Source organism: Protopterus annectens, chromosome 3.part0, assembly GCF_019279795.1.
Source record: "Protopterus annectens isolate FY-2018-M chromosome 3.part0, PAN1.0, whole genome shotgun sequence".
NCBI lineage: Eukaryota > Metazoa > Chordata > Ceratodontiformes > Protopteridae > Protopterus > Protopterus annectens.
Window position 1 is genome coordinate 808,011,315 of NC_056731.1, and position 27,799 is coordinate 808,039,113.

Consider the following 27,799-nt stretch of genomic DNA (forward strand, 5'->3'; position numbering starts at 1 on the left):
AAAAACTATAGACCAATAACTTGCCTTCCGACGACGACGTATAAGCTATATACTAGAATTGATGCCGAGAAAGTTTATAATCATTTAGAAGAAAAAACAATTATGGCAGTAGAACAAAAGGGTAATAAAGGAAAGTCATATGGAACAAAAGATCATTTGTTGTTAAATAAAGTCATAGTGGAGAACTGCAAAAAGGGGAAGAATCTAAGTATGGCATATATAGACTACACAAAAGCATTTGACAGTATCCCACATTCATGGCTAAAAGGCTGCTTAAAAATGTATAACATACACCCTACTCTGATAAACTGCATCAGAGCGACCATGAAACAGTGGCAAACCAGTCTGGAGTTAAACCATTATAAAGGACAAATTATTATTCCAGGGATAAAAATCCAAAGGGGGATATTCTAGGGTGACTCTCCATCACTGCTGCTCTTCTGCCTTGCCCATAACCCATTAAGCTGTCTGTTTAACAGATGAGGGCATGGCTGTAATTTGGCTCCCAGAAAGCAGCAAAGTGTAAAGACTTCTCATCTTCTCTTTGTCAATGATTTAAAACTGTATAGTTCATAAGATGAGGAGCTGAAAGCGCAAATGCAAGTAGTCAAAGCATATTCAGATGATATAAGAATGTTATTTGGTCTTGATAACTGTGCAAAGGCAACCTTTAAAGCAGGAAAGCTGCAGCACCAAGAAAACATTAGTTTGGGACAAGAATGTGCGCACTTGCGCTTGTTTCCCACCTTTCCTGTAACTAGCCTAGTCTAGATACAGAGTTGCTGTATCCAGGACTGTTGTTAAGCTTCTGAGCCCCGCAAGCCTTTCTGTATTGGAAGAAAGCCTTCTAGCTTATCAGTGGGAGTGGTAAGCATTAGGTATCCTGTCTACGATGAGAGGAGATGTTCTTGGCCCAGAAATTGTAGTTTGTTGACCATTTGGACAGTTTGTCCGTCTCTTTTAACTTTCTAACTCTTTTAAAAGGCCACATATGCACTTGTTTCCCATCTTTCCTGTAACTAACCTACTGGGTAGCATTAGAAAGCCTTAAACTGATACAAGCATTCTAGCTTAGAAGAGAGACTTTGGAGTGATTAAGTATCAGTTTTCTGTAGTTTCTTGCCATGCTTAACTGTTTTCCGCCTAAACACAGATTTTCCAGTGTTTAATATGATTTAAAAGCTTCTTTTATTCACATATTGTACTTATTTGACTGCCTGCACTTTTAAAAATCTGTTTTTTGTTTAAATAATTTGTTTAACTGTTGTAGGCTACACACTAAAGTGTGATAGCCTTTTCTGATCGTTTGTAGTCGTTTAAAGCTGTTTTAATTGTATTTATTTACTGTTTTTACCTTATCTTTTCAAAAAAGCAAAAAAAAATCCTTGTTTCCCACCTTTCTAAGCTAGTATAGTCCAGTTTTCAGGATAGTCTTGAATTCAGGGCTGTGATACTAGTTTCTGAGTTGCCCATACCTTACTTGGATAGAAGGAAGTTTCTCTGTTCACCTGTGAGAGAGGGGAGCTTTGAGCAACCTATCTGTCCCTGGAGGAGTGGTTCCAGCCCAGAAGTTAGTAGTTTATTGGCCATTTTGGGCTAATTTCTACCTCTTTCATTTCCCTACTATAAAAACCGCGTTTGCATTGTTTTGCACACCAGGCAGCGCCAGTTAGCTATGGTGAAATTATTCCTGGCTCCACTAAGTCTCCTCTTCAGTTTTTCCCTTAAAACTAGTCTAACTCTCAACCTAAGCACTCAAAAAGCATCCTACAGCCCAGCACTTGCTCAGACCTAATAGCAAGCACTAATATACCTTGACACTGCTTGCTCAGCAACCAACCGACTAAGCAGCTCACCCTACAATTAAGGCATGACCAATGAGCAATTTCAGGTGTACTCTCCAGTCCAGCTGGTGAATCTGGGTATCCTGTTTCAACTGCCTCATGTACACAGACAACCCTCTCCTCCTGCCACAAAAACACTAACATATGTGAGAGATGCAATTATACAACAAAACTGGAAGTTAAGCTGTCTCCACCCAAGACTGGAACAGACAGTCAAGAGGAGAAGGTTAACACTTGCACCACACCTTCAGATGCACACAGACCTACTAAAACAGCACTGGCAAAAAATACACATAAATACACAAAATCATACTCGGAGGCTCTAAATAAAAACCTGAAAAAGCATCAGAGACCTCCAAAGCAGACACCCAAACAACCTGCACCTCCCGTCACAAACCAGACAACACATAAAACACAAAATCAGTGTGCTGCACATTCACAGCCCTTAAGGCAAAATAACCTACCTAACACACTAGTAATAGGTGACTCTATAGTCAGGCACACTGATGTCCCACTCACTAGGCTGGACAAGTAGAAGGTTACTGTTAGCTGCCTGTAGGGAGCCAGAATCCGCCACATAACACAAGCACTCAGGTCACTCCAGAACAAGTACAAATATGACTCTGTCATTGTTCATGTTGGTGTGAATGACCTGAGACGTACCTCCCTGGACTACATGAAAAGAGACATGGAAGAGCTCTCAGATCATGTAGCTCAGGCTGGTATGACCCTGAGTAGCATCCTGCCCTCACCACGAATGATACCTCAGTATATAAAAAAAATGATCAATTTCAGCAACTGGCTAAGCTTTTGGTGTCATTCAAAGGGGATTCAGTGTCTGCCAGCCTGGGACGACATGCTCAACAAGCTGCATTACTTCACAAGAGACAGCTTGCACCTGTCAGCCCTAGGCTTTCGAATACTGGCCAAGGCTCTTGTTGCTCCCATAGTGCCTTTTTTAGGCAAGGCTCAAAAGTCAAACCCACCTCCATAAACAGCACAATTAACAAAAAACTGAGGGTTATGCTACTCAACGCCAGGAGTTTAAATCTCAAAATGCACATGCTCAAAGCACTCCTCAGTATGGAGAATGTCAACATCTTTGCAGTAACTGAAACCTGGTTCAAGGCTCCAGAGTGCACCCCAGCACTACCAGGCTACAACTCATACCACACATTTCAGCTACAGAACACGGACTGAAACACAAAAGGAGGGGGTGTATCCATATTCATCAAGGATACGTACACCTCCAGGTTAGTGGCACAGCATGATACCTCTGAGATCATCCATGTGCAACTAACATCAGGCAAATCTGCAATGCAAATTCTGGCCTGCTACAGATCACCCTCCATGACCCAGGACCACCACTCCACCTTTCTGGAGACACTGGAAAACATGAAGGTCCTACTGAACACCCTGATATTGGGCGATTTCAATTACCCTACCATTCACTGGGAAAACTACTTGAGTACAAACTCCCAGGCCCAGCGCTTCCTGGAATTCATCAACTCAAATGCCCTGGACCAGCTGGTAAACTCCCCTACCAGAGGTGAAAACATATTGGATTTGGTCATCACCAACATGGGCGACAGGTGCTCCACACCAGAGATCAACCTGTCACTGGTTAGATCAGACCATAAACTAATCACTCTGGATGTCCACACCCCACCACCACCCCCAACTAAGGAAACCACAGTAAAAAACTTTTCTAAGGCAAACTTCACCTTACTTAAGACAGAGGTGGTAAGTTTCACAGCCCCCATGCTAAAGGATAACACTGCCCAAGATGCAGAAACCTTTACAAATGCACTATATGAGCACCTACAAGGATGCATGGATCATGCCATCCCCTAGCAAAACCAAGACTCACTTCTCTAAGAGAGGGAAACCAGTTTGGTGGACCCCTGCCGTAAACAGGCTACACAATAGAAGGAGGAAACTAGTTCAGAAAAAAAGCAAATCCCAAGAAGGAAAGACATCCTTGATCAGTATCAGTAAGAAACTAAGGTCCCTCATGAAATTATCCAAGGCTAACTTTGAAAGAAAAGTAGCCAAGGATTCAAAAGATAACCACAAAGCCTTCTTTAGCTATGTTAAGAATCTAAGTGGCAACTCACAGATATGCACTGAACTAGTGCAAAATAACAAAATATACTGAACCTACTGATATTGCCAACATCCTGGCAGATAGATTCAGTGCAAACTTCACCCCTCACTCACCTCCAAAAGGGCCCACAACAATACCGGAAAAGTGTAGTGTCCCAAAAATGACAGACGCACAGGTGAAAACAGCCCTTTCAAATGCCAAAAACACAGTGTCAATGGGACTAGATGGTGTCCCAGGCTGCGTCCTGCACAAACTACAGAACGCACTAACCCCCCACCTAAACATGCTGTTCAACCTCAGCCTCTCCCATAGAATGGCGCACAGCAACGGTTATTCCTCTCCACAAAGGAGGGGCCACAACTGACCCTGGTAACTATTGCCCCATAAGCCTGACTACCCTGGTCTGCAAGGCTATAGAGCGCATCATCATGGAACTCATTAACAAAGATATTGGGAACCTCCAAACACTTGACCCGACCCAGTTCAGCTTTGTTAAGGGCAGATCATTCCTACTAAACCTGGTTGACTTCTTTGAGACAGTCACCAAGGCCATAGACGAGGGAAAGGTTGTTCACACAGCTTACCTTGACCTCGCCAAGTCTTTCAACACCATTCCCCACTCGGGTATTACAGAAAAACTCACCAGCCTAAACATAAACCCCTACGTCACGAGATGTGTTGCCAACTGGCTTATAGACAGGCCTCACATGGTAAGAATAGTGGGCTTCAGGTCTGACTCTAAACCAGTCACAAGTGGTGTCCCACAAGGCTCGGTCCTGGGACCACTACTGTTTGGCATATACTTCTCAGAAGTACAGGCAAACACAGGAGGACTATGGCTAACCAAGTTCGCCAATGACTGCAAACTGGGAGCCATAATTGACTCTCCGGCTGACACGGACATCCTCTAGAAGGGCCTTACTGAGACGGACACCTGTTGTCAAAGTCATGGCCTCAAGCTAAATGCCAAAAAATGCATAGTCATCCAGTTTGGGAAAAACAAAACACCCACGAATTACTGCATATGTGGCAACCCCCTTAATACAGAAGAGGTAATAAGAGATCCGGGGACCCAGGTAGATAGTAATCTCTCCTTTGACAATCATATTGCCAAAGTAGTTAGGAAATCCTTCTATGTGGCCCATCTAATTACTAAAGGGTTCACATTTAGAAATAAAGAGGTTATAGTGCCCCTCTACTCGTCACTCATTAGACCCATCATAGAGTACAATGCCCCATTTGGGATGTACCTCACAAGACACTTCCAACAGCTGGAAAGACCACAAAAGTACCTCACCAAGAGGATTACTGGCCTCAAACATATGTCCTATGCAGCACAACTGAAAAAACTCCGGCTGTACTCAGTGGCATATCGCTTACTCAGAGGTGATCTCTGCCTGACTTACAAAGCCATGTCCAACTCAGAATTGATGGACATGCTCCACCTAAAGAAATCCAAGTCACTGCGAGCCACGTGCTCTGGTGAGCTAAACCTCACCACAACAATATATAGAACATGCTGGAGGAATAGATTCCTGTCACAGAGACTCCCCATGCTTTGGAACAAAATTCCAAACTACATTAGGCAGAGCCCCTCACTAACACTCTTCAAGACAACCCTTGACGAGTGGATGGGTAACAGAAAATACACCCCTGGGATCACTTCATTGGCTCTGCTTGACAGAGGATCAGTTAATTAATCAATGGGGTGGCGAAAGCCAACACACTCTGGCCAGGCTTATAAATGCCCTCGGGCAGATAGCCTAGCACCTACCTATGAACCTATGAATGTGATATAAAAGAACTTGAGTAAGAGGGAGTGTATAAATATTTAGGAATTGATGAAGGATTAACAAAACATGAACAAATGTGAATACAACTCAGTAAGGAATATTTTAGATGACTTAAATTAATCGTGAAAACAGCATTGACATTTAGGAACAAAGTTCAAGCTATAAACAAATTTGCTCTTCCTATCCTAACTTACAGTTTTGGAGTGATTGACTGGCCCCAAAAGGTGTTGCATAGATTAGACAGGAAAATAAGAAGGATGCATCATGCTCATCAAATGATTTATAAAAATCAGTATATACCAAGATTATATATTCCCCATTCCGAAGGAGGCATGGGCCTCCATGAAATTGATTACATGTATAGATCTGCAATCGTGGGACTGCATATCTATCTGCTGGCCTCACAAGACCCAAACAAAATGAAAGTTTTGAAACATGCGGAGAATAAATTTAAGATGACTTTCCTGCTTAGTATAGCGGAAGCATATCAGCGTCATTTGGGAATGAAAATCAAACCAGAGGTAGATAAAAAACAGGCAGCAACTGAATGTGCCAAAAAACAAAAGAAAGAAAATAAGGTGAAGGATCAGATGAGAAGGCAAGAAATGTGGAAAAAGCATAAATATAGTTGCAAGTATAGAAAACTCAGGGAACAACCTCATGCTGATCAGGATCGAACACAGGAATGGCTAAGGAGAGGTAAATTCAAACCAAAAGATGAAAGATTAATATTGGTGGCCCAAGATAGTGGACTACGTACATGATAGTTTACAAAGTGCATTGAACATGTTTGAGAAACAGACAAATGTAGGTTTTGTAAAACAGGATTGGAAACATTTGCATACCTTGTTACTGGTTGTGACATACTAATGACAGAAGGACTGTATACTGAAAGGCATAACAATGTGGCAAGACTGTTGCACTGGGGATTATGCAAACATTATAATACTGAAGTACTGAAAAACACTGGAAACATAATCTACAAAGCATCATAGAAAATGATAAAGTCTACATCACATGGGATCACCTATTACCAATCATTCAAAACATAGATGTGAGGAAACCAGATATAGTGGTCCATGGAAAGAAGACAAAAGTACCATTGATCATTGAAATCCCTACACCCACTGACTACAGTGTCTTGTGTGCAGAGAGACACAAAGTCATAAAATACCAGGATTTACAGGCAGAAGCAAGAGCAATGTGGAAGAAGGATACACTCCAATAGTAGTAGGAGTGACACGTCTTATAAAAAAGAATCTACAATCGTATTTAAATATGTTACTGATACATGTAACTCCATACGAACTGCAGAAGGAGTCATTACTGGGCACATTGCGGGTACTGCGAAGAGCACTTCTGGCATCAAATACTGAAACAATACAAATTTCAGGAATTTTAATCATGCTTTGACTTAGGAATGGGGTCCATTCTCATCATGGTATTAGAAACCCAAAAAATGTGGAGAAATTAAAAAAAGATATATGAACTTCAGTGACTTCAGTTACAGTGATAGATCATCACACAACTGACATGCAGTTACTTCCTCCTAATAGTAGGCCATTTTTACTGGATTAAAACAATCTTCAACATATTTATTCTACCTCCTGCCAATCTAAGCACTAATCAGCATTTGCCCTAACCCTGACAAGCAGCCTTAGTAAATTCCTGCCCTCCCTTTTTTGGATGATGAATAGTCCAGGTTTGATTCATGATCTAACTAAATGGCTTCCATGCTCAATGTTTCACTTAGGCAGTTACTGTTACTATGCCTTTGTTGTCTTATGTGTTCCCCTCTGCTGAGTCAAGGGAATTCTCCATAAATATTGCCCGCAAGGCCTAATTTTTGGCTTTGATACCACCAGGTCCTCAGATTCCTTGCTGCCACTTCTGTGGCTGAGCTGTTGAGCATGGTCCATTTAAACTCATTGTACCCGACATCACTCAGAACATAGTAACAGAAACTCCACACCAAATTACCAGGATACAGCCAAAATACTCAGAACATACTCAAGCAATTACTGGAGGTAGGAGTCAAACTCACCTCACACAGAAGTGTCTTTTAGATTTTTCCAACAGATCATCAATGCTCATTAGTTTCTCCTAGTTCTGTTTGGCTGATTTCCTTTACACTGATTCCAACTTGGCACCAAGTGATGATTAGCTGATATGTTTCTCCTCACCTGAAGGTGATTAATATATGGTCTTAGGTCTGATGTTGTGGGCACAAAGTTAGTCAATGACCTTTGGTCCAAAGGGCTTTGGTATGAGATACAATTTTGAGCCTCCTTTTGACTGAACGTGGTGTTTGTTGTCTACAATCCATGACTGATAAGTCCAATAATAATTGATTACTTGGATTCCAGTCATACTTCTCAGCATATCCCATTTATTTTCTACCTGAGCAGTGAGGAACCCAGCATTGGTAGATGGCACCCACTCAAGCATCTCACCCAGCTTTTCCAAGATAGGTAAGTAGTCAGTATAGCTGTTTGATGCAGAAACACAAAAAATGTTACACTTTTTCTCTGCACCTCTCAGCTGCACTGAGGCAACATTGTTTTCTACCATGAAAAACTGCAGCTGGAAGACTCTTAGCTGAAATCTTGTGATTATTCCCACATCTACCATCTCTGAACAAAAGTGAGATCATCTCTGTTCAAGAAACCCGGCTGCAAACTGGCACCATTCATAAGGTGAATCTGACTATATTTATTTATTTATTTCACATTTGTTAACTGGGTTAGACCAAAACAGTGGGGAAAAGACCGAGGAAAATAAAAGCAAATAAAGATAAAGTAAACATATATATACAAAAAATAACAAACACATTACAAATAAAAATATTAAATATAAAAAAAGGTTATTAACAATGCATTTTTGATATTGATAATGCAACTCACTCATTTCAGTGAGACCAAGAAAAGAGAGCCAGCAAACATAAGCAAAGATAAACATGCAGGATAAACACTATTAAAAACAACACTGCAAATACAAAATTAATTATAAAGAGAAAAACAAAAGAAAAAATTATGAACATTAAGGGTTGCACTGATAGCAGTGGTCTAAATTTGCTACATATAAGAGTAAAAACAAAAAGATAATCATTGTTCAAAAGAAGGACAATGTATAGACATTGATTGGAAGTGGGGGGAAAAGATAAATAGTGTGGAGAATGGGAGGGGGAGAGAAAGGAGGGGCTATAGTAGGGCTATAGTAGTAGAGCTGAGGGTTTAGGAGATTAAGCAGAAGTTACTAACAAAGAAAGAAAGTTAGGAGATGCAACAGGTTATACAGTGGGACAGACTAAGACTACATGTGGTCAATACAACGGCATCATTTCAAGTTTAGTAGGTGGGATTTAAGCTCCTTTTTAAAACAGGGAAAGGAAAGGTTGGATCTAATATGAAGAGGGAGTGTTAGTGAGACAGAGTGTTTGTAAAGTAGTTTTCCAGTATTCCTTTTGGGTTTATAAACAGAGAAGATGCTGATCAGCACACCAGAGAGGCCAGGGGGGGTAGAGAGTAACATGGGAGGTGAGAGCAGGGCAGGTAGAGGGGTTTTTGAGTACGGAAAAGGTAGTGTGGAGTTGCGATTGTAGGAGAAGGTGCAGTAATTCCAGCCACTGAAGTTTGTTTAGTGAGAGGCAGTGATGCAACCAGAGTGGTTGGTTTAGAATAAATCTGGCAATTTTCTTGTATGTTTGTTCCAGTTTCTGCATTGAGGTAGTTTGGATATTGGTAAGGATGGGGGAAGTGTATAGAAGATTAGGTAAGAGAAATGCCTCTGCAAGAGTGAGTTTAGTGGCAGTAGTGAGGAATTATTTGTTCCTATAAAGTAGTCCAAGTTTTTTGTGGATTTTTTTGCTGGCCTATTGTATGTGCAAGTCAAATTTTAGTTGATCATCAATTATTACCCCAAGGAGTTTGGTGTGAGGCAGGGGAGATAGTGGTTCCATCTAGGGAGGAAAGGGAAAAGTTGGATTTAAGGTGAGAGAGTGTCTGACGTAGGAAGAGAAGGTGTTAAGTTTTCTTCGGGTTAAGGATTAGTTGATTATTTCTGAGCCACTTTCAACAGAGATAAAGGAATTTTGTGTTAGTGTGTGTAGTTCAGAGATAGTATTGGAGATACTGTAGATAAGAGAGTAGAGTCATCTGCGTATTGTATTACAGATGAGAGACTGCATAATGAATATAAGTTGTTGGTAAAAATATTGAAAAGGAGTGGTCCAAGTATGGAGCCTTGGGGTACTCCTGTTTGAACAGCAAGGAAAGGTGAGAAAGCCTGCTGCCATCCTATAGCTTGTTTTCTGTCAGCAAGGTAGGATTGGAACCAGCCAAGAGTAGAAGGAGAGAGGTTTCGGTCTGAGAGTTTGTTAAAAAGGATGGGATGAGACACAGTGTCGAAAGCTTTAGAGAGATCAAGGAATGGACAGGACATGAGGAGGTTGTTGGCCCTAGTTTCTGCAACCTTTTGAATAAAGGATACTAAGGCAGTTGAGGTACTGTGTTTAGCGGGGGGTCTATATTAGATTAGCGAATGCTTAAACAAGCAAACGCTGATTGATCGACCTAATTTTAGTGAATGTTCAAAATATCGAAGCAACAGAAACCCACATTTTTTCCTAGGGAAAGAATTCGGTTGTCTGTTTCTATTGCTTCGGTATTTTCAGTGCTGTGGTGGAAAGTTACTGGTCGGATTCAGGTAAGTGTACGATTGTGTGGATGTGAGTGTTAGGGTGGGTTAGGTGAGTTAGGGTTAGGGCTCGGGTTAGGTATGTGTGCCATTGTGTGGATGTGAGGGTTAGGGCTGGTTTAGGTGAGTTAGGGTTAGGGAGCGGGTGAGGTGAGTGTGTGATAGTGACAAACCTTAGGGTTAGGGTTTGGGTTAAGGTAAATGGATAGTTAGTGGTGTGTGCATAGTTTAGTGTAGGGTTAGGTGTCAGATTTTAGGTGTATGTGTGTGGATTTCTGTTTGTTTGGTGTGCTTGTGTTGTGTGTATGTGCTTTGGATCAGCGATTTTTTTCCCTAGGAAAATAAATCGCTGATTTGACAGTTCAAGATTGTAAGCTTTCTCTTACATAAGGTCAATCAATCAGCGTTCACTTTTTTAAGCATTTGCTGATCTAATATAGACCCGTTTAGGACAGAAACCATATTTTGGGGGGGTCAGGAGATTTTCATGAATGAGATAGGACAGTAGTTGAGTATGCATACATTTTTCAAGGATCTTAGAGAGTGATAAGAGAATAGCGGTTGGTTTATAGTTAGAGGGTTCAACAGAGTTGCCACCTTTGTCCAGAGGAGTGGTATAGAAGGATTTCCATATTTTCGGTATGATAGATTCCTGAATAGAGCAGTTGATTAAGATAGACAGGATATGCAATAGAGTCAGCAGCAATTTTCAAAAATTGAGATGGGGAGTTTATCAGTGAACGGAGAGCTTGGTTTTAGTTTAAGAAGCAGATATTTGATATATTTAGTAGAAACAGGTCGCAAGGTAAAAGGCTGAGAGACAGAAAAGCATAGAGGTTTAGGGGGAGGTAAGGGTGACAGAAGATTTGTGATGAGCAGAGTTACCAGAGGGTAGGAGTTTAAAAATGCTGTCTATGAAGTGTTTGTTGAGTAAGTCTGCAGTTCCAGAGGGAGTGTGATAGGGGAATGGGTTAGGAATGGTATAAGAACCAGTGTGGAGCAGGGAGTTGATAGTACTCCAGAATTTTTGGGGGGCCATTTGGGTAAAAGCTTTAAAATTTAGTGAAATATTGGTGTTTATCCAAATAATATGTTTTTTTTTACACAATTTCTGAGTTGCTTATAACCTTGGAGAATGGTGGGAGTTTTAGTGGTTTGCCATTTTTTCCATAGAGCATCTCTTTCTTACATCAAAGCATGAGTAGCTTTGGAGAGCCAGGGTGCAAAATTAGATTTGATTCTGATTTTGTGAGTTGGGGCAAGAGAGTTTAGGACATCATGGAAAATGTGGTTGAATTTAGTAACAGCATCATTGAACGGGAGAGTTTTTAGGAAAGACCAGCTGATGACAGAGACTCTATAGTTAAAGGTTTCAGGGGAAAAGTTAGTCAGTTTCTTACAATCTCTGTAGAGATGGGGCTTAGAGAGATGAGGAGAGTGCCTTAAGATACAGATGGGAGAATGGTCACTAATAGAGTCAGGGAAGGTAGAAGGGTTACAGTAGTTGATTGGAGAGTTGGTCAAGAGCCAGTCAATTGTGGAACCAGTAGCGTTTTTACTGTAGTGGGTAGGGGTAATGTTCAGTTTTGAGAATCCATACAGGTTTATGAAATGTTGGGCTGAGTCACCAATAGGGATGGAGGTGTTTATCCAGGAGAGTATAAGTTCAAGGATAGAGATGTTTTTACCTGGGGGATATAGATAGAGGCAATAGCAAATTTCCAATAGTTATTGATGTGGCAGTCTAGGAGCAGTAGTTCAGCAGGGGAGAACCTAGGCAGGGTAATGTCTATAGGTGTTAGCGTCAATGAAACAGAGCACAAGATAGGCACCCCACTGCCTTTTTTGGGTGTCCTATCAGATCTATAGATGTTGTATTGAGGTGGGAGAAATTCAGAGCAATTGATATCAGGTTTTACCCAAGTTTCTGATAGGGCCAGAATGTGAGGTTTGTGTTGGGCCAAGCATGCATGAAGTTCGGACGTTTTGTTGTTTAGGCTTTTAATGTTCATTGCAGAGACAGAGAGATGTTTCAGGCTGCAGATATTTGAGGATGTTTTATGGGGGACAGCAGATGAAGGTGGAGGGGGTGTGGAGAGAGGGGAGGGACCAGGATTGGGATGGCTGTCACCAGAAACTAGAAGAGCAAAGACAAGATGGAAAAGGTGAGGGTGGTCAGTAAGGGGAATGGGGTACTTGAGTTTGGGCTTAGGAGTAAGAGTGGGGAGGCCACAAATTTAAATTTAAGACATTGAAAGGGGAAGAGACAGAAAAGAGAGGGAGCAATAGTCAGTGAAGCTTGGTTATATGTTGGAAGAGGTCTGGGAAAGGGAAAAATGGGGAAGAGGGGAAGATATGGAGCTCATTGTGGTAGGAACTGCTTAGGGCTAGTGAGATTAGAAGTGGGAGAAATAACAGTAAGGATAGCACTGTGTAATGGAAAAAGGAGGGGAAGAGTTTTACGTAAAAATATAAAGAAATATATTAGGGAAGGGTGGTGGCTAGAAATAAGTGGTGTGAGGGAAGAAACAGTATTGAGGGGTGGAAATAGTGAGTATGTTAGGAGATAGTAGGTGCGCTAGGGAGTGAAAGAGTTAAGTGTGAGAGAGGTAAGCCACAGAGCAGGCAGCCCAAGGTGGATGGGGAAAAGGGGAAGATTGGTGACAAGGTGGGAAGAGTGAAAGGGTGAGAGCACAGGTTATAGTGGTGGGAGTGACCAGACAAAGAGGTGAAAGTATAAATCTGAGGATATTTGGGGTGGGTGGAATTCGGGGATGGGAGGAGAGCAAAGCGAGCCTGAGTGGAGCAAAGGGGAGAAGAGCGGGTAGAACCACACCACACTACACCACACCACAGGTAAGTTTAATGTAAGGGCCTAAAACCTGCACTCAGCACTTTAATTGTACTTACTTTTAGCAGGAAAAACAGACAAACAGTATACAATTTTGAGGTTTTAATCAGGGTTACTTGTTCAAATGTCAGACGAATAAGTAAAACTTTCAAACAGGAATCTATGTCTGAGTGTTAGAAAGCCACAAAGGTACAAGGTATAGCTGTTAAAGTTAGGGTCAGAGAGACAAATGTATGAGTCGGCTTACTTTAGTTACAGGGGAAGGAGGAAAAAAATAAAGCAGAAAGAGCCCTATGGCTGACCAAAATGGTGACTGACTGTTACACAGCACCGTAAAAGGGAGCATAACAAATGTTTTTTTTATATTTGTAACCTACACTGTTTAATTGATGGGAAAAAAAAGTTTTTGTTGTTAAAAATTGTGGTGGTCAATTGCAATCCGTAGACACTGTTTTGCAGGAGCTGCAGCATGCTAGTGTAGGTAAATGTAGAGTTTGACTAGAAAAAGAGAAAAGCAGAGACTTGAGGGTAAGCATTAAGGCAACAACAGGCAGTTATTTTACAATAGTACAATCAGAGAGGTTTATGGGGGGGTAAAAGTAGCACACATCAGAGTAGACTAGGGTTCATGGCTAAGAAAAGTTAGTAGTAGAGAACATTACAAACACTTGCCAGATTTTAAAGATGTACCATAAAACATAATAAACACTTGCCAGATTTTAAAAATATACCAGAAAAACTCATGAATCGTTCATCATTGTACAACTGCAAAATAGTCAGTAAAAGCAATTCCATTATAGCTAGCACAAGTTATTCAGGTTGTAAATGCACTTATTCAATTTGTATGAGCAATTTAAACATTAAAAACATATGCAGCAAGTAGTCCCTCTGATGATTATACACTTTCTTTAGGTGCAGATTCAGTTTAAACCAGTGGCGGCTGGTGACTTCAAATCAAAGGGGAGCTGCAGGAGACAGCTGAATGGGTGGGGCCAATGGGAAGGGGTGTGACCAACTAGAAAGGGACGGAAGTACCTCACAACTCCAACTATTCTCTGTCTCATATTGCCTACTTAGAGTATAGCATGGTCCCCTACACATTGCAGTTTGCCCTTCCTTTTCATATGGCAGCTTTAAGATTCCAACCTGACTCTGCCATGTACCCTGCCCATGGTCTGTTTAGCATTTGTATTCCTCTCCAAGACATGAGTAAGCTGCAACAACATATAGTGTAGGCAGCTGCTATATGAAAATGTATTTATTTATTGCATTTGATTACTGGGAAAATCTGACTGAGCAATAAAACCCCTTTTCAGTGAGGCCCGGGGAGAAAAGATCAAACCAACAAAGATATATATATATATATATATATAAAAGATACTGCGATAACAAGCATCTGTGCTAAAGTAAAAGGAGTAAAATAAAATCCACATTTCCATACATTTACTTACAATATAGACATATGCTTTCACACTGCAGGCTATAATACACAGAGTTTCATTCTGTATGTTTGTATGTATACCTAACCTAGTTGCACCTTCTGTGTATTTCAAGTTGCGTTAGCCAGCAAAAAACATCTCTCAAGCTTGTGCACATTTTTGTGTGTCATATATTCATGGCTAAGGGTCTTTAAACTGAAAGACACAATTATGTGTCAAAATTGTTGCACCGTGGATTATGCAATGGCTACAATACAGAAGTAGCTGAGAAGCACTGGAAATATGAACCACAAAACATTACACAGAATGATAAAGTGTATATCACATGGGAACAGCTATTACCAGAAGTTAAAAAATAAATGCAAAAAATATAATAATTCAGGAAAAAAAGTCGAAAAGTACTGATCACTGAAATAGCTACAGCCAGTTCCAATTGAGTAATTTCTCAAGTGGCAAAAGACACAAAGTCATAAATACCAGAATTTGAAAGTAGAAACAAGAGCAAGGTGGAAGAAAATACCCCGACAGTCTCAACAGTAATGGGACTGATAGGACTAAAACGTGCAATCCGTCTTAAGTATGCTACCGATACACCTAACTGCAGGAGGAGGCAGTTCTAGGTGCATGAACTTTAATACTGCCTGACTTAGGAATGAGGTCCATTCCCATCATGGTATTAGAAAAAAAAACCACTTGGAGAAATTAAAATGGATTTCACATGCTTGTTTAAAAGGAAAGAAACTGATGATTGTGCAGAAAATCAACTTCATCCAATGCAATGACTGACACTTTATATATCTTGCAAACAATCCATTCCAGTTCCGTAGTTTAGTCCTTGTACCCAATTACAATGAAGATTACCACTCTACGTTCTCTATTCGTTGGCCACAAAGCATTATGACTATTCCATTCCAACTCTCAAGTAACAGCTTCTACAAAATACCCCAATTCCACCACTCACCCCATTTCTTCTATTCACCAAACACTTATGCTTTTATATATCAAAAAATGGTTTAATAATAATAATAAACATTTCTTTACAATTTAGCAGTCAAGTTTGATGTTAACTGAGTGACCGGAAGAGACCAACTGGCTTCATTAAGTACACATCTAACCCAATTGTTTTTAACATGTTTTTTAATATTCACTGCTTCAATTCATTCAATCATAGATGATTCTGCATTAATGTATTCTGATAAAAATAAATCACCTAAAATCTGAAAAAAATCTTCTAAAACATTCAAAGGATGGTTGCCCAAGTCTGGAGTGTTCCTACATGAGAATATAAGCAAATCTTGTTATTTAGCTTACAACACATAACAATTTTTCCTTTGCCCCCAGGACCTCACTCAGCTGATCATCTACCTGCACCTACTCAGCCCATTCATTCCATGGGGAAGCCTATCATTTCCATGCTGGGCAAGAACCCTACTGCTGATCTGCTCTTGCCTACAAATTCATAATTAGGTTCATAGGTTCATAGGTTCATAGGTTTATACTAGGCTATCTGCCCTAAGGCATTTATAAGCCTAGCCCAAAGTTTTGTGGCTTACGCCACCCCTTATATGAAAAAATACTGTACCCATTAGTTTGTTGTGCCTCTGTCCAGCAGTGACACAGAGATGATTCCCGGGGTAAACCTACGATGTCCCATCCACAGGTCAAGATTTCTCTTGAACAGAGCCAGCGAGGTGCTCTGCCTCACATGGACCGGGATTTTATTCCACAGCATAGGGAGTCTCTGAGTGATAAATCTATCCCTCCAACCGTCCTATTTATATCCCTCTAGTGGTTTTGGTGGATTTGGATTTTGAGGTGGAGCATGTCCATTAATTCGGGTTGGATATGGCCTTGTATGTCAGGCACATGTCACCTCTGAGCAGACGGTATGCGACTGAATAGAGCTGGAGTTTCTTCAATTTGGCAGCATATGACAGATTTTGGAGTCCCTTTATCCTTTTGGTGAGGAACTTTTGGGGTCTTTCCAATTGCTGCAGATGTCAGGTGAGATACATCCCGAATGGGGCATTGTACTCGATCATTGGTCTGATAAGTGAAGAGTACAGAACAATGACCTCACTAGATCTGGATGTGAATCCCTTCATGATCAGGTGGGCAATGTAGAAGGTCTTTATAACCACTTTAGCAACGTGAGTGTCAAAAGAAAGGCCACTGTCAACCTGGGTCCCCAGGTCCCTGATAACCTCTTCTGTGCTTAGTGGATTGCCACTATGACTATACATTTTTGGTGTTTAACTTCAGGCCATGGCTCTGGCACCAACTATCTGTTTCCGTGAGTCCCTTCTGAAAGATATCCGTGTCCGATGCACTTTCCACTATGGCTGCAAACTTTGTCAGCCAAAGTCCTCCCATGTTGGCCTGTACTTGAGAAGTAGATGCCGAACAATAGGGGCCAAGGACCGAGCCCTGTGGGACACCACTTGTGACGAGTCTGACATAGCGCCAGCAACTCTAACCCTGTGGGTTCTGTACTTAAGCCAGTTTGCAACCCATCTTGTGACATATGGGTTTACATTTTGCAAGGTCAAGGTAGGCTGTATGGACTGCCTTTCCTCATCAATGGACTTGGTGACTGTTTCAAGAGGCATGATCTGCCCTTGTCTGCAAGTCCCCTATATCTTTGTTTATGAGCTCCATTATGATCCTCTCCATAGCTTTGCAGACTAGACTTGTTGAGGCACCGCCTTTGTGGAGTGGGACCACAGATCCTGTGGTAAGGCTGAGATTAAACAGCTGCCTGTAGCACACAGCCAGGGACACCATCCGTCCCATTGATGCTGTGTTTTTAGCTTTAGAGAGAGCAGCTTGCATTTGAGATGTCTGGGAGGCTACACCTGGGATAGTTATCTCTCTTTAGGGGAGAGGGGTGAAGTTTGCACTGAACCTGTCTGCCAGTATGTTGGCAATGTCTGTGGGTTCAGTGATTTTTGTATCATTTTGGACTAATTCTGAGCATATCTGGGAGTTTCCACCCAGGTTCCTAACATAGCTGAAAAAGGCCTTATGATTGTCCTTTGAATCCATGGCAATTTTTCTCTCAAAATTGGCCTTAGTTGATTTTATGAGTGCTCGTATTTTTTACTAATAATGATCAGGGTGACTTATGGATTTTGTTCTATCATGTAATAGCTTTCTCCTCTTATTGTAAAGTTTGTTAATGGCTGGGGTCCACCAGACTGGACATTTGCCCTTTGTGGAAAGAGTCTTAGTTTTATTTGGGATTGCCTGATCCATGCAGTCCTGGAGGTGTTCATAGAAGGCATATGGGTTGTAGTTTCCACTGGCTCAGGGCTTGAAGCTTGAAGGATACCACACCAGTCTTGATTATTGTAAGTTTTGCTTTAGAGAAGTTCTTCACTGTGGTCTTTTCAGTGAGATTAGTTTATGATCAGATCTCACCAATGAGGGATATATTCGGTGTGGAGCACTTTGTCCCCATGTTTGTGATAATGAGATCTAGTATATTTAACAGTGACTAGCTGTTCCATGGCATTTGAATTTATGAACTCCAGGAACGGCTTGAGTAATGTTCCCAGTCTATATTCGGGTAGTTGAAGTCACCCAATATGATGGTGTTTGGAGATACATTTATACCCTCCAGTGTCTTCAGGAAGGCTGTGTGGGGTTCCTGAGTTTGAGAGGGTGGCCTGTAGCATGCTACAATTTGTAGAGCAGTTTTGCCTATGGTTAGTTGCACCTGGATGGTTGTATCCTTTATGAATATGGATACACCCCTCTGTTTTCAGATAGCAAGAGTCAGGTATAAGAGACAGGACAACTTTCTGGTCCTTTGCGGCAGCCTGCCATCTCACTTTCCCATCTTGACGTTCCTACTCCACCTTCAACAGCTCTTCCTCGCTATGGTATAGCTGTCCTCTGAGGGGAAGTGTGCCTCTCCATGCAAAATTCCTCTCAGCTTTCAGTGCTAATATACCTGGTAGGGTGTACTTAGTAGGCTCAAACTCTACAGGGTATAGTGCTCACACATGGTGTCACTCACTTGGAAAGCCACAGCTGCCCCCCAGGATGGCCAAGTAAGCAGCAGCACCTTATTCTTACCCTCTCCAACCAGCTAATACATGTAATCTAGCAACAAATCAAACTCTGGTTGCATGCCTCATAGTCAGGGCTTTATTCTTGTACACCACAGAATTACATAATGCCTAACAATTTTTGTAGTCTTTCAACTTCTGGAACAAAAACATTACTGAAAAATACCAACTTGTGTGTATTGTTGATAAAAAAATGAAATGTGATTAGCATGCTATTAAATTAACAAAAATCAAAAGCTTGTTAAGTTATACAGAATAAAACTATATCTGGCAGAATATGCTTACATTACCCATAGCTCACATTTCTGTTCATAGTCCCTTATATGCAGTATCATTATTTACTAACCTACCCATGGAGTAGATACGTAAGCCTAGAAAATCTGCAGTTAATCAGAACGTAATGCATAACTCTTAAGTACACATGCTACAACAGATCTACTTTTTTACCACTGAAAAAAATAAAATGACCCACCAATTTTATATTCTCCCTAAACATTTCAATGACAAATGTTAAAAAAAAAAACTTCAGTTTGAATTACAACAACTTATCAAACCCCCTTTGGTCTAAAAATCATTTAGGTGATTCTCTTCATCACATATAGCCAAGCTTTGTAAAAAAATCTTTCTACCAAAGTAGAAAGACTTCCTGGCCTCATAACTTAATTTCCCAAGTAATAGTTAAATAATTAAAATTAGAGCTTCCTTACCCGTTTACCTCTCTTCCTGTCCTCATTCAACCTCTAATAATCTTCAGTGACTGTCCGTCTCCGTCACGATCACGAACAACAAAGAAATGAAGTAGCTACAGATTCAGGAATCAATTCAAAAAAGCTGTTTGCAAAGGTAGCACCACCACCGTAGAGTAATGAAAAGTACTGTGCACTACCTGTACTGATTGTTTCTTGCTCTCTTTTTTGGAAAGAGAGCGAGAACCAATTAGTAGCCATCCTGCCATCCACATCACTTACGTGACTGCGGATGTGGCAGTATGACCCCCTATCATTTTACTGTGTGGTTAAACCACACACATTTCTGGGCATCACACACTGATGCAGTACTCTCCATAATCTGGACTGCTGTTACTGCAGTCTGAGTCCAGATTTACAGAAACCGAAAAAAAAAAAACCTTGGGACTCGACGAGCATGTGCAGTTCGAGTTCTGGGACTTTGTGAGTCAGTCAGACTCACTTAGAGCACTAACCAGCCAGTTTAATTTATATTTTTTTATTTTACAAAATTAAATGTATGTTCTTTTCTTTTCTTCACACAGCAGGGGGAGCTGCAGTTCTGCAGTACGATGCCACAAGCTGCCACTGGTTTAAACACAAATATTATGACGGAATTCAGTAAAGTCACTAGCTACTTATAAAGCTTCTGCAACAAAAATAGAGCAGTCTGTTCAGTATCAGAGCCTGGAAATAGGTCATCCAGTTACACAAAAAAACAGTAAAAAATCCATACAATGAAGAAACTTACACTGTAAGTCACGCCAGGTCAGCCAACGGGGGAGAGATAGGAAATCATAAGTGCCTGTACTACTTTGTAGCCAGTAAAGAAAAGAGAAGGCTGTAGGAGTGGTTAGATGGAGAATCTTGAATAACTCAGGACATCACACCACAGGCAAGTTTAATGTAAGGTCCTTAAACCTGCACTCAGCACTTTAATTTTACTTACTTTTAGCAGTAAAGACAGACCAACAGTATACATTTTTGAGGTTTTTATCAGGGTTACTTGTTCAAATGTCAGACAAATAAGTAAAACTTTCAAACAGGAATCTATGTCTGAGTGTTAGAAAGCCACAAAGGTACAAGGTATAGTTGTAAAAGTTAGGGTCAGAGAGACAAATGTATGAGTTGGTTTACTTTAGTTACAGGCGAAGGAGGCAAAAAATAAAGCAGAAAGAGCCCTATGGCTGACCAAAATGGTAACTCGCTTTGTTACACAGCACGGTAAAGAGAGATTAACAAAATGTTTTTATATTTGTAACCTACACTGTTTAATTGTTGGGAGAGAAACATTTTTTGTTGTCAGAGATGATGGTGGCCAATTGCAATCCTGTAGACACCCTTTTGCAGGAGCTGCAGTACGGGATTATATGTGACTGGTACATTTCCACCTCTCACACCAACTCAGGCATTTTCTCTGGCAATGCACTATCATTCTACATCTCTGTAGCCGCATTACTTTGCCAAGGTTTTAGTTACCTGAATCCATCCATCTCATGTCTAAACATGACTGGCACTCAGTTATTCTCCACCATTTATCTTGCAAATAGTGAGCTCAGAAGATTTCTCCCCATATCTATTTCAGGCTAAGCTAGACTGTGCAACATGATCAGTTGTCATTATGGTCTTGTCTTTTTATTATTTATTTACCTTTGTTTACTTGGTTAATTCCACTAGACCAATGATATCTTTTCAGGGGAGACCCAAGATACTGTTCATACTAAGTAGGGGAAAATTGGCCAGAACACCAGGGAACTTCCCCTACTTGTTTTAAACCTCACTGGGACACTATTCACTGATACACATCTGGCTTCCATTCTGAGAGCATAGGTGCCTCGAAGAAACTGAAAAGAAGATGGAGGCAGCAAGAAAGTGTGTCAGAAGGAAAAGAAGAGTTTGCAGAAGGGACTAGCATCAGAAAGTTGCTGATCATTTAAGGAAAATGAAATTGAAGGATCAGTTGATTTGATCAGGAAGTAAGAGAAGGCTGACATTGAGGAGAATGGTGAAAAGAAGGTAATCAAACCTTTACAGGACTCCAAGTACTTGTTCCAAAAAGATCTGTTTTCTTTGTCGAAGTCAGAGATGGTTACAACTCTCCAACTGGGAGGGTTGTGGGATGTATATCTAAGGGAAACGATAATTTAGAGTGAACCAGAAAGTGAAGCAACAGCATTTTGGGGTGATATTATGGACATAATTCAGGAAGAGGAGGAGACAGAAATTATGGAAGAGAAAAAATTCATATGCAAGAATGGTGAAAGAAGGCAAGAAGCAAATAAGAGAGGGAGAAGGAGGAAAAGAGGTTGCTAAAAACAAGTTTGTTGTACAGCTTAGCAGTAAGGAGGAAAAACACTTGAAAGATATAAGGTATGGGACACAATAATTGCAGCTTTGGGAATATCACTTAATGAGGTAAGAGCTTTCATTCATCTTAATACGGAGACTTATTGTGATATTTTGTTTGAGACTGGACAATACATGCAAAGTTTCTTAAAAAATTTGAAAAAAAAGACTACAGTCTGTGTAATTCTTATGTAGAGCAAAGTTATACAAAAGTAGAAAGAGATATGCATATTTTGGAGATCATATAGATTGTCATGTAAGGAAAAGGTATATTTAATAAATTCTATTCTGTTAGGTAAAACTGCCTATTTGGCAAGTGTATATATAATTCCATCTAAGTATGAAAAATAATTGTTGATTATATTGTCATTTATATGGGGATCAAGACTAAATCCTATAAGGAGAGGGACTTTGTATGTTAAGGGAGAAGAAGGAGGACTAGGGTAATTAATCCTATAGTCCATGCAACTTCTTTGAATTTGTTGTTAGGATTAAAAGAAGGAAATAGAAATACAGTAAATGATATAATGAAACTCAAATATAAAAATTTTGGGAAAGATTAAAATGTGGGTAAAGATGGAACAATAATGTAAATGATGAGATTAAAAAATATCAAAATAAGATATTAGTATGGAAATTAAAAATAGAAAATGTAGAAAAGAATAGAAACAAATGGTATGAAAATATGAGTGAACACTATTATATTTATCCGTGGAAAAATTTAGGTAATGAAAAAAGAAATACTATTAAAACAAGGTTTATATGGAGTAAAACGATATATGAATGTAAAAAGTGTATGTATTCGCTGACAATAGGTAAATTGCTTGGTAAAACAAATATGCCCTATAAAAGGATTCAGGAAAGAGTATGTCAATATTGTGGGGAAGCTGAGATGACAGAACATGTTTTCTTGAATTGTATAAGAGTGAGAGAATTGTGGGAAAAATTATGTGAAATTAATGTACTGGATGATTTTAAAACTGTAAAAGATATAAATATAAATATGATAGAATGTGAGTGCTATGATAACAAGAAGAACAAGGAAGTGAAAGAAATTGATAGACAATTATTTTACATTTTATGAGTTGTGCGGAATGAAAGATTGAATGAAATAAAATATAATGGGAAATGGTTATTGCCTGAAATTCTGAAGATGGCAGCTCGGAGAAGCAGGAAGAAATATGTTAAGTTCTGAGCATCAGAGGAGATGGCTGGTGAAAAAAATGAGAAAGAAAAAGGAGAATATGCTTTGGAGGTGAAGGAAATCGATCTTTCACAAAAAAAATTCTAACAAATGTTGACGTATGAGAAGGAGTTGAGCAGCAGTTCAAGAAGGGAAATCAAAACAGAGATCTAATGGAAAGGCGATCAAACCTTTACAAAATTCTGAAACCTCATTTCAAGAAAAGTTATTCAAAGATGAATCACAGTCTGGATGTATTATTACAATCTTCCAATCAGGAGGGTTGTGGGATGTTTATCTAAAGGATTTGATAAATCAAACAAGCCAGAGAGTGAAAAAACCTGCATCATGGGAGAGATCATGTATCAAATACAAGAAGAGGAGGTGGACGAAATTAAAAGAGAGAAGAACAGTTCATATGTGCAGACAGTTAAAGAAGGGAAAAGGTGAATGGAGAAAATAAGGGAATCACAAGGAAGAAATTTTTAGTAAGACTAAGTAGTAAAGAAGAGAAATAACTTGACAGGTAGGACATTTGGGATAATGTCATTTCAACTCTGGACATTTCTCCCAAGGAGGTAAGAGCATTTATACATATTAACAAATATACATATTGTGAGATTTTGTTTGAGTCAGGTCTATATATGGAGAAATTCTAAGAAAAATTATGAAGCTAAGAAAAATTGCAATCCATGGAACTTATATGTTGTACAAAATTTTAACAGAGAGACAAATAAGAGAATTTTAGTGCAAGTTTTGAATTGAATTTGAAAAAGAAGTATAAAAGACTTTTAAAGAGTTTAGTAAAGATGTTATGGACATTGCAAAGATTTATGATAGATGTTTGTGGACTGGGAGTTGAGAATGTGATGTTATACTGAACATGAAAAATAAAATAATTATACATATTCCAAGTATGATGAATGTAGAAGGAAATAGGGGTATTGTGAAATATTGGAGGCAGCTGAAAACATGTATCTTTTGTGGTAAAGATGTCCATTGAATTAGAAACTGTGACAAAAGGAAGTGTTTTATTTGTGGTAAACAGGGACATGAAGCTAAAAATGTGAAATGAAATGAAGAAAGTGTGAAGAAACAGGGTATATATGGATGGATTGTGAAGATAATATAGAAGTTAAAGGACAAGAGCAAGAACAAAAACATGGACATGACACAGAAAGGCATCTAGAAATGAAACAGAAAAAACAAAAAATAACAGAAGAAAATAAAAAGATGGAAACGCAATATATGAAAAGAAAGGAGAAGAAATGGAGGGAGAAATGGAAGAGGCAAGTGAAGATGAATATATGAACTGAAGTGTGGTTAAAGGAAAAATAATTCCACAGGGAAAGGATAAAAGATAGAAAATGAAAGTTTAAGAGTGTAGGTATGAAAGAAAATAAAAAAGGCAAAGGATAAAGAAGAATGGTATAATAAATCATAAAAGAAGAAAGGTGAACATTTTAACTATAAATGTAAATAGTACAAAGAATATTAAAAGACAATTAGATGTATTATTATTTTAGAAGATACAAGAATATTAACAGATGGAGAAAGGTTGCAAACAGAAAAGTTATGGGAATGTGAAATTATTTGAAATATAGCAAAATAAACATGTTAAGGATTAGCTATATTATGTCATAAATCAATAAGAGGTTTATATTATACTATAGTAATATTGGATGGAGTAACAGTGATAGATATAAGGTGGGAAATAATGTATATAGAATCATTGCAGTGTATACATGCATTACAATAAAGAAAGAAAAACAATGTTTAAAAAAATGTAATTATGTTGGTGTAAATATGGAAATAATATTAGTGAGAGATTTTAATTGTGATTTGAGAAAAAGAAGAAAAGAGGGAAGTGGTGTAATGATAATAACAGATATTTTAAAAAGTGGAAGTTACATATATGGAATAATAAACACTGAACATTTAAAAGAAACAATATAAGAACAGAGATAGATTATTTTATAATTTCCAAAAGCTTGAAAGTTGTACAAGAAAGAATAAAAACAAAGGTTTTTGGACCACTTAGCAATCTGGATAGAGGTTCAAGAAAAGGAAGGATATATACGGATAGGTAAATGTGTTAAAAGACTGAATTGAAAAGACTTACACAAGGGAGATAGAAGAGAGATTAAACAATTATGGAGAGATCCTGTAGATATGAGAATGTTTTATAAAGATTGGATGAGTTGGTGGATATGTTTTAAAGAAAAATATAAAACATGTTTCTTGGAATGGTAAGATATAAAAAGAACAAAAGGGAAACTGAAATACAAAAAATGAGTCAGGAAGTATTTTAAAAAGTATTAAGAAATAAGAGCGGCAGATATATGGACCAGCCAAGAAATAAAAGTTAAATAAAGATATTTCTTACAAGGAAAAAAGAAGTGGTTGCACCATATTTAAATATGATAATAAAGGAAAAGGAAAGAATAATGAACTAAAGGATGAGAAAGGGGAAAGCATGGTAACACAGCAGAAGATAATGAAGGTAATAAAAATATAGAAACAACATTTAAAAGGAATGAAATAGGAGGAAAACAAAAATGGAAAGTTAATAAATTAAATAAAGAAGATAATGAGTGCTTAGAAGGAAAAAATAAATGTGAAAGAATTGAAGGACATTTAAAAAAAAGTAAATGTATACAAAGTTACAGGATTGGATGTGATTGAATATTATATGTATAGCAATATGGAAGAATGGGAAAATAAATATTTTGTGGAAGCATTCAATGAATGGGTAGAAAAAGGAGTAACAGAAAAAGAAATATGTATGGGAGCAATTAAATTGATATGGAAGAAAGGAGAAAAAGAATATGAAGAAATTGGAGACTGATAGTATTGAATAACACAGATTACAAGATATTTATGAAAATAATAAGGAAAAGATTAGAGAATAAGGTAGATAAACTGCATGAAGATACAGTTTTTGGAAAAAGGAAAAATTAAATCAAGAATTGTTGATGATATTGAGAGAAATGGCAGATGTAATAAACAGAAAGGCTGAAGTTATAATTATGGTAGGTGATTTGATTGATTAAAACATTTGATAAGCTATAACATGACATTTTATGGGATATATTGAAAGATTAAAATATAAGAGATAAAATAATAAAACAATTGTTACAGTGTATGAAAATAACAAAGTGAGAAGAGTGTTAAATGAATGGTTACAGAAATAAATAAATATAAGAAGTGGTATAAGTCAGGAATGTCCAGCAAGCAGTATTTATTTGCATTGATTATGAACACAGGGGTTAGTAAGGTGAATTCAGTATTAAAAGTAGCAAGATATAAGTCAAGAGAAGGAATTCAACTACTGGTGATACTTACTTATGCAGATGATATAGTTTTAATGACAAATAATAAGGAGTGGATAGAAAAAGGGATTAAACAATTAAAGTGATATTTAAAAGTTATTGGTTTGTGCATAAATAAGGATGAAAGTAAAGGGATTGGAATCACAAATAAAATAGAACATATGCAGTAATAGAGATTTTGGGGATAGAGTTTTGGATTTTTATGTCTAGAATGCAACAATGGAAGGACATATAAGCTGACACACTAAAAAGTATAGTTAATCAATTTGAATTTATTGGGAAAAGTGCATGATTAGCAAGTGTGCATATGATAACATAAAAGTATGAGCAAAATTAATGTCAGTTGCATTTTCTTTTGTATGAGGAACAAGGTTAAACCTGGTCAGAAGAGTGGTGCTGTATGTCAAAGAAGAAGAAGGATGGTTAGGCTTAATTAATCTGATTTTCCATGTAGCATCTCAGAATTTATATAAGGTATTGGTAGTGTTGAAAGAAGAGAACAGAGTTCTAATGTATGTAATAATGAAAGAAAAATAGAAGGAAATCTGATAAAGAATAGGCAAAGGGAAAATATGGAAAAGCTTTTTAAATAAGGAAATGAAATAATATCAAGACAACATTTTGTTATGGAAAATAAATATAAAGACTGTAGAAAAAGTAGGAAATAGTTTATTTAAATATAAAGAATAAACATTACTGTATTTTTCCATGTAAACATCTAGAAAATCAAAAAAGAGGTGCTATAAAGGTAAGATTTGGATGTTGTAAAAAGTTTTATGAATGTAAATATTTCTTGTGGGGATTAACAATAAGAAAGTTGCCAGTGAAGGCTAATATGCCATATAAATGAATAGAAGAAAAAATGTGTAATTATTGTTGTGAAATTGAAACAACAGAACGTGTTATTTGAATTGTAACATAAAAGATTTGTGGATAAAAATATGTAAAAATAAATTACTGAGAGGTCCTGAAAGTATAAAATATTTAAATATGTATATGTTAGAATATGGGTATTATGGCAATAAAAAAGAGAAGGAAGTGAAGAAAACAGAAAAAAATATTTTAGATTTTATGGACTATATGGAATGAATAACCAAATGAGATAAAATTCAGTGGAAAATGGATATTGTCAGATATACTGAAGAAGATACATTTTTGGTTATGGAAAAAGGATGGGAGGAGAGAAAAATAATTAATTGAAAATTATAAAGATTAGAAAGTATTGAATTGTAGGTAGATAGCAAAGTGAAAATGTATAAAGCATGTATATAATTGTAAATAATGTATAAGTAAATATTGTAAATAATGTAAATATGATATAATGTTTAATAAAGAACCCCCTACTCTTTCATATTGCTGTTTTGCATCGCAACCACTAGGTGGTGGTGGTGGATGTCTACTGCTAAATTGG

General features: G+C 38.3%; 1 protein-coding gene across 1 annotated transcript in view; it reads left to right on the top strand.

Annotated features, from left to right (window-relative positions):
* Nucleotides 1–21,781: 21,781 nt before the first annotated feature.
* Nucleotides 21,782–27,799, top strand: part of SUSD5 (sushi domain containing 5) — a 449,691-nt gene continuing 443,673 nt past the window's right edge. Inside the window, exons 1-2 of the mRNA XM_044065707.1 lie at nt 21,782–21,897; nt 27,111–27,136. Of these exons, the coding sequence (XP_043921642.1) occupies nt 21,782–21,897; nt 27,111–27,136 (142 nt within the window). The remainder of the gene's footprint in view (nt 21,898–27,110; nt 27,137–27,799) is intronic.